Here is an 8385-nt window from a genome sequence, read left to right as displayed (position 1 = left end):
CACACACACACGCCACACACACACACGCCACACACACGCCACACGCCACACACGCCTATCTGGACTTTCAAAAATAAGTTTTTGTTTTTAAATACCTCATGGACGGTGAGAATATGAAATGAAACATGGCCACTCCTAAGGGATTCTTTTAGAACTTTAAAAATATTATTTCCATCACAGCTCATTATGGAATGAATTATATGTCTCTGATTATGGTCTATTTCCAGTTCAATGAATCACATAATGAGATATAAAATGAACTACTTCTCAACAGCAATAGGATATAATACTTCTACATCAAATCCCTTCTGGAATCCAACAGAGAATAAAATACAAATAAAGGCAATTATCATTTCAATACAGGAACTATTCATCAAATAAACCTATTATACACTTTATCATTGTTTACACGTAAAAATCATAGTACAGTACAGTAAAATTACAGATTTACTTGGCAATATGGCAGAGACCTACACCCTGCTTTTTATTTAAGTCTGATTGCTTACTTGATCGACTGCCAGTCCACGGTAACTGTGAGAGGAGAGCTACGCAGAGCAGTAAATGACTTCCCTCGACATGCAGGCACAGGACACTGTAACAAGATTAACTCACATTCAGATTTTGATAAACAGCTGCAATCACATCTCAGGAAAATTTAAGGTATAATGCTTCATTTAATATTGCTTCTAAAATATTGGCCTCAGGATGGTATTACAGTAAAACACACTAATAGCGGTAGTGACCTTCTATTTCCTTTGCAATGATCTGTATCATAAGCTTTTGAGACACTTGCCTGCCTGGTTCCTCTCTCACTGCTCTTATTCTTTCAGCTGTGGGTATGCGAGACTCTTCACTTGGTTCTCAACCAAGCACTTATTCCTTCCTTTGTGCCCATGCAGTCTCCGGATCCTTGAATGCCCACTCTCCTCAAGTCCACATACCCAGTTCCAACCCTCCCCTTTTCAAAAGGCTTTCCTGGGTCTACTCGATCCCCAGCTCTCCCATCTAGATTTCTTTTGCACTGTTTGTATGTTATTTAATGTACCAGAAAGTCAGTGCTTAACATATAAGCAAGTTGTGTTCAAGTTTTCATTAGAAAGTCACTGTTTGGACCACAGGATGAATTCATAGATTCACAGAGACAATGGCAGATTATACTTTCCAAATATAATTGTAATAATATCTCCCTATAGCCTTTTCAGAGTCTCGCCACACCCCTCTCAAGAGATGGAGTCTAATTCCCTCTCCTGGAACCTGGGCAGGCTTGTGACTCACTTTGTAACCAACAGAATGCGACAGAAGTGATGCCACATGACTTCCAAGTCTAGCTCATAAAAGGCAATACCATTTCTGCCTTGTCAACTGGACTACTGTCTCTTGAAGCTGTCAGCAGCCGTGTAAGCAGACCAAGTGCCCTGAGCTGCCATACTGTACACGAGAAGCCAAAACCAGCCAGAGAGAGACCACATGGAGAATGGAGAAGTGTCCAGCCAGTCTCCAGCCCTTTGTTCTTTTGTCTCCACCCACCATCTGACTACAACTCCATGCGTGACCTGGAGTCAGTATTACCCAGCTGAGTAGTTTTCTTCTAAACTCCTGACCCACAGGAACCATGAGAAATAATAAAATGATTGCTGTTATTTTGAACCACTAAGTTCTGAGGTGACCTGTTATGCAGCAATAGGGACTAGAACAGAGATTACTTGGATTAGCCATCTTTCTGGCTACTTCAAATCAGTTTGGACACGTGTAGAAACTCATCACATCACTCACAGTATGAATCAATGTTCCCACCCACTGCTGTCGAGTCGATTCCGACTCATAGCGACAGAGTAGAACTGCCCCATAGGGCTTCCAAGGCTGTAAATCTTTATGGAAGCAGACTGCCACATCTTTCTCCCACGGAGCAGCTGATAGGTTCAAAACGCCAACCTTTCAGTTTGCAGCTGAGTGCTGTAACCACTGCACTACCAGGACTCCTGAATCAATATTACTACCCAATATATTAGAGGGTGTCTTAGTCATCTAGTGCTGCTCCAACAGAAATACCACTCAGGGATGGCTTTTAACAAAGAGAAGTTTATTCTCTCACAGTCCAGTAGGCTACAAGTCCAAATTCAAGGCATCAGCTTCAGGAGAACGCTTTCTCTCTGTCAGCTCTGGAGAAAGCTCCCTGTGATGCATCAGTCTTCCCTTGGTCTGGGAGCATCTCAGCACAGGAACCTCAGGTCCAAAGGACGCGCTCTGCTCCCGGCACTGTTTTTTTGGTGGTATGAGGTTCCCATGTGTCTCTGCTCACTTCTTTCTTTTATATCTCAAAAGAGATTGGCTTAAGATACTATCCAATCTTGTAGATGTCATCAGTATAACCTCATCATAGTGATAGAGTTTACAACACATAAGGAGATCACATATAACCTCATCATAGTGATAGAGTTTATAACACATAAGGAAATTACATCAGATTACACAATCATACAGCACTGGGAATCATGACCTAGCCAAGTTGACAGACATTTTTTGGGGACACAATTCAATCCATGACAGAGAGTATGGAAATACCTTAAACAAATGTTGTTTATAGGCAGGACCAGGATTTAAATTCTGGCCTTTGGGCTAAAGGTGGTCTCCTAAACCCTAACTTGAGACAATTAATAGATGACACTCATTTATCAACAACACTGATTATTTAGAACCAGTAACTGAATCTAACACACCCTATTCTTCCTGTAAGAGAAAGAAACCCTAGGAATTTCAAGCATAAATATCATGTATTTCTATTTTCAAACTTTTCATGGAATTATTTACTTCACTAAGGATCCAAACCTTTACATGTATAAAAAATTAATAAATGTTAAATTTATTAAGGCAACTCTGGAAAAGAATACGAAGTAAGGCAGTTCTCTGCTTTATTAAAAGTTTTAACAAGATCAAAGTAAATAAGACAGTGTAGAACTATACAGGAGCAGTAAAATGGAACAGACTCACATGTCTACAGGAGTCCAGTGGGCGACAGAGGAAGCATTACACATCAGTGAGAACAAGTTAATTTAACAAATGGTGACAGGATAACTGCCTTTTCACCTAAAAGAATAAAATTAGATCCCTAGCTCTATACCATTCACAAAATTAAATTCCAGACAGACTAAAGATCTGAATGTAAAAAACAAAACATAAAATCATTAGGAAAAGACATAGGAGATATGTTTGTAATACCTGAGTGAGGAAGGCCATAAGATATAAGTCATGTTGGAAATGATTGATGGATTTGACCATGTCAAAATGTACAACTGTCCAACAAAAAGACACCATAAATTTAAAAGATAAGCCAAAGACTGGGAGAAGATATCTGTAGTGTGCATAATCAACAGCAATTAGTATCTAGAATACATAAGGAATTCCTATCAGTAAACTAACAGAGAAATGAATAGAAGCTATAAACAGAAAATTTAACAAAGGGAACTGAACAGCCAATAAAGATGTGAAAAGATGCTCAATCTTAACAGAAACCATAAAAATTCACATAAAAAATGAAATACCATTTTATACCCATCAGACTGGCAAAATGAAAACATCTAACAACATCAAGTGTTAATGAAGATATGGGGAAATGACAACTGCTTTACACTACTTGTAGGGGTCTAAGTTCGGACCACCACTCTGGACAGTAATTTGACACCATCTAATAAATTTATCTTATAACTAGGAAATTCCTCTGTTAAGGAGACATGGACAAGAAGAATCTTCTCTGCAGCATCATTTATAACAGCAAAAATCAGCAACAACATGAATGTCTACCACCAGGAGAATGGAAAAATAGTAGTTACTCATTTAATGAAATACAACACAACAGTAAAAATGAAAGAGTAAGACACGTTATCAACATAGGTAGAACTCCAAAATAAACAAGAGGGGTGGGAGAGGAAAGTTGTAGAATGTTACATTCAGTATACCATTTATGTAAACACAATGCAACAAAACAAACTCTACATAGTCAAGACTTGCCCTACCTCTTATTCTTTTCAGAACTGCCTTTACTGTCCTTGAACTTTAATAAATTTAACATTTATTAAATTTTTTATCATCAAGTATACAAGTATAGACTTGAGAAATATATGCCACTTTCAGAATACTGGCTGCATCTAGGGATGGGAGAGGGGAATGAAACTGGGAGGGGAACAAAGAGACTGCAACTTTAACTATAATACACCCACTCCTCACTTATCAAAGTGGTTAGGTTCCAAAGACAAGGTCATTATGCGAAAATCGGCATGCAAAAATGGAGAATGACCACATCAGATCATATAATGGAGGATGACTACATCACTACACAACTGCCAAATTACATCATTATGTAACTCCCAAAACACTGAAAATCATGTGCCATCCAAGTTAACACATAACCTTAACCATCACAGCCAGCATTACTCTCACCTCCCACTTCGGCATTCATTAGTGCCAGATGTACATTGTTAATGTCCAAAACAATCAGATAGTAAATTTTTTACAACTGTCAAAGCTACAAAATGTTGGATAATGAGATAGTTGGTAAGTGAGAAGTAGGTGTAACTTATATTCTTTGTTTAAAAAAAAACAAAGCTAAAATCACAAAGTACTAATATTTCCCAACTCAGAATAGGGCAGTACAGAGATATTAACTACATTATTGTCTGCACTTTTCCATAGATTTAGAATCTATTGTTTAAAAAAGGTTAATAAAAAAGGAACAAAACATAATCACTTTCAAAACAGTGGAAGGAATAAAAGAAAGAAAACTTGATGTATGTACTGAGAAAGTAAAAAAAAGAAACATATAAAAAGGATACACATTAACTTCAGGATGATGATTATCTCTGAGAATGGTACAGACAAGGAGTGAAAAAGAGACACTAATTAAAACTGTAATGCTTTATATCTTTTAAAAAATATCTCGAGCATAGCTGGCAAAATGTGAATTTTGGGTGGTGGTAATGTTTTATTTCTGTGTTTTCTGTACTGTGAAGCATTTCATAATTTAAAAACTGAAATAAAAAATAAGCTCTGTGTTCAGAAACATTAGGAAATTTCTTCTATAAATTGATTTACTTTCCTTACTAAGACAAATAAAGAAGTAGTTAAAGAACATGGTATTGAGGAGAGACTTCCAGGCAACATGGCACTATACACAGAAGCACTACGCCATCCCTCCACAGCAAAGATCATAAAAATCAAGCTAAACAGAGAAAACGGCAATCCTGAAACCCCAAGCATCAAAGGAAGAGATAAAGAACTCAGTCAATAACACACACATGAAGAAATGCTCACTATCATTAGCCATTAGAGAAATGCAGATCAAAACTACAATGAGATATCATCTCACCCCAACATGGCTAGCATTAATCCAAAAAACACAAAATAATAAATGCTAGAGAGAATGTGGAGACTTATACACTGTTGATGGGAATGTAAAATGGTACAACCACTTTGGAAATCAATTTGGCGCTTTCTTAAAAAGTTAGAAATAGAAGTATCATACGATCCAACTATCACACTCCTTGGAATATATCCTAAAGAAATCAGAGACATCACACGAATAGATATGCGCACATTCATGTTCAGTGCAGCACTGTTCACCGTAGCAAAAAGATGGAAACAAGCTAGGTGCCCATCAACGGATGCATGGATAAACAAATTATGGTAGATCCACACAACGGAATACTACGCAACAATAAAGAACAACGATAAAGCTGTGAAACATAACATAGAGGAAGCTGGAGGTCATTATGCTAGTGAATTTAGTCAGTCACAGAAGGACAAACATTGTAAAAGACCTATAAGAACTCAAGAAAAGGTTTAAAAACAGAAGAAAACATTCTTTGATGGTTACGAGGGTGGGGAGGGAGGGGGAGAGTTATTTACTAACTAGATAGTAGATAAGAATCATCTTAGGTGAAGGGAAGGACAGCACACACTACAGGGGAAGTCAGCACAACTGGACGAAACCAAAGCTAAGAAGTTTCCTGAATACAATCAAACACTTTGAGGGGCAGAGTAGCAGGGGTAAGGGTCTGGGGACCATGCTTTCAGGGGACATCTAGGTCAATGGCTTAACAAAGCTTACTAAGAAAATGTTCTGCATCCTACTTTGGTGTGTGGCATCTGGGGCTTTAAAAGCTTGCAAGCAGCCATCTAAGATGCATCAATTGGTCCCAACCACCTGGAGTAAAGGAGAACGAAGAACACCAAAGACACAAGGAAAGGAGTAGCCCAAGAGACAGAAAAGGCCATATAAACCAGACACTTCATCAGCCTGAGACCAGAAGAACTAGATGGTGCCTGGCTGCCACCAACGACCCTCCTGACAGGGAACACCGGAGAGTCCCGGATGGAGCAGGAGAAAGGTGGGGTGCAGAACTCAAATTCTAGTAAGAAGACCAGACTTAATGGTCTGACTGAGACTGGAGGAACCCCAGAAAACATGGCCCCTGGATTCTCTATCAGCCCAGAACTAAAACAATTTCCGAGGCCAACTCTTCAGACAGGGATTGGACTGGACTGTGGGACATAAAGTGATACTCATGAGGAGTGTGCCTCTTAGCTCAAATAGATACAAGAGACTAAACAGGCAGCTTCTATCTGGAGGTAAGGTGGGAAGGCAGAGAGGGTTAGAAGCTGGTTAAATGGACATGGGGAATCGGGTGGAAAGGAGGAGTGTGCTGTCACAGTATGGGAAGAGCAATTAGAGTCACATAACAATAAATGTATACATTTTTGTATGGGAAAAAATAAATAAATAAGAACTCAGCCAGGCACTGAATGGAATAAGAAACTGACCGAGAACAGAGAGCAAAACGAGATACACGCAGAGGTCCCCTATTGGCAAATGCAGCATGGATCCACCATCTTGGACTCCTATTGGAGATCACTGAACAGGGGGTATGAGGAAGCAGCTTCATGGAGCTTCCAGCAGAAGACAGAACAAGTGGTAACCAGCGATATACACTTTCCCACCCTCCACCCTTCTTCACCCCTCACTCGGCCTCCTCTGCCTCCTGCAGCCACAGTCTCTTAGCCAGGAAGCACAAGCTTCACCCCAGTGCTACTTGGATTCCACCCACCCGCACTGGCCGGCTCCGAGTGCCACTGGTTGGCGGCTGGTGTTACATTTTTCCACTTCTTTTGATTTATTATATACCTCTCACCACCTCCCCCTCCTTACTCTCAAATACCTGGCTCCCTGCGCCATCTCTGCTTCTTCCTGAAAGGCTGTGAAACGCCGCTCAAATATGAAACTGCTTCCCGGCCCATGCTGCCATGCTGGTAGGATCCCAGGCTTTTTTTTGGTTTAGTTTTGAATTGTTTGTTTGTTTTCTTTTCCTTTTCTTGAAATGGGAGCTCATTCTAGCCAGGCAGAACTACGCGGCTTGGGACCTACACCCTCAGTTTGACCAGACGTGCAGAGGGATCCCGGAGGGCATATCTTTTTCCTTGTTGTTTTTCTCTTCTGGTTCTTTTTGGGTTTTTCTTGCTATTTTTTTTTTAAATTTGTTTGTTTTGTTTACTTTTCTCTTTTTCCCTCTTTATCTTTCTTCATTACTCAGTTTCTCATCTTTCTATACTTACCTTCTCTTCCTGTCTCCTTAATACCTGGCACTAAGTGACACCTCTACCCCTTCTAGCCAGGCTGTACTTCAGGACCTGGGAGCAACATCCCCAGACCGCACAGCGAAACAGTGGGATCCCTGGGGGCTTTTCTTTTCTTTTTTCTTTCTAGTTTTTATTTATACATTTTTTCTTCTTCTTCTCCTTTTTGTTTTTCTCCATTTCTCAGTCTCTCATCTCTCCAACAGCAAGCTCCCTTAGCACTCTTTTTTGTTTGTTTGTATGTTTTTGGCTCCTATTCCTCTCTCCTCTCTTTCCTCTTTCCCATACCCATCTTAGTTCCATACATCACAATCTCCCCCCTCCATCCTGCCTACCTGTACCATGCACTGAACATCATACCCCCAAGCAGCACAGGCACGGCCTACCGAAAACTGCCTGCACTGATTCCATGCCCGCCCTGTTGGCCATACTACGTGCCACAAACAACCCATCCCACCAACTCCCTTCAGCTAGACCTGCCCTGCTGTACCAAATCTGAGTGACTGAAACTGCCAATTAGAGAAGGAGGCGAAAAGTATCGTGCCCACAGACTAGCAAACAACAAACAACACACAGCCCGCTTGCTCAGACATTCCCAAATAAAAAAAAAAAGCAGGACAAAACAAACAAATCTACAATCAATAAATGAGGAAAATAACTACCGAATGCCCCGAAGACAGAAGACAATATAAAAACATTTATAAAAACAGGATGGTTCCAGTAGGTGTCCAAAATAAAACACCAGATGACATTCCAGTAGAA

At 40.0% G+C, this 8385-nt stretch overlaps 1 protein-coding gene across 7 annotated transcripts in view; it reads right to left on the bottom strand.

Annotated features, from left to right (window-relative positions):
* MCM8 (minichromosome maintenance 8 homologous recombination repair factor) overlaps positions 1–8385 on the bottom strand; it is a 65909-nt gene that overhangs the window by 32567 nt on the left and 24957 nt on the right. For all 7 annotated transcript variants that reach the window (XM_023737548.1, XM_004383079.2, XM_023737549.1 and 4 more), the window contains one exon: positions 507–592. In XM_023737548.1, the coding sequence (XP_023593316.1) occupies positions 507–592 (86 nt within the window). The remainder of the gene's footprint in view (positions 1–506; positions 593–8385) is intronic.

This window comes from Trichechus manatus, unplaced genomic scaffold (assembly GCF_000243295.1).
Source record: "Trichechus manatus latirostris isolate Lorelei unplaced genomic scaffold, TriManLat1.0 scaffold00104, whole genome shotgun sequence".
Classification (NCBI taxonomy): domain Eukaryota; kingdom Metazoa; phylum Chordata; class Mammalia; order Sirenia; family Trichechidae; genus Trichechus; species Trichechus manatus.
The sequence above is the reverse complement of the archived record's forward strand: the minus strand, read 5'-3'. Positions and strand labels throughout refer to the sequence as shown.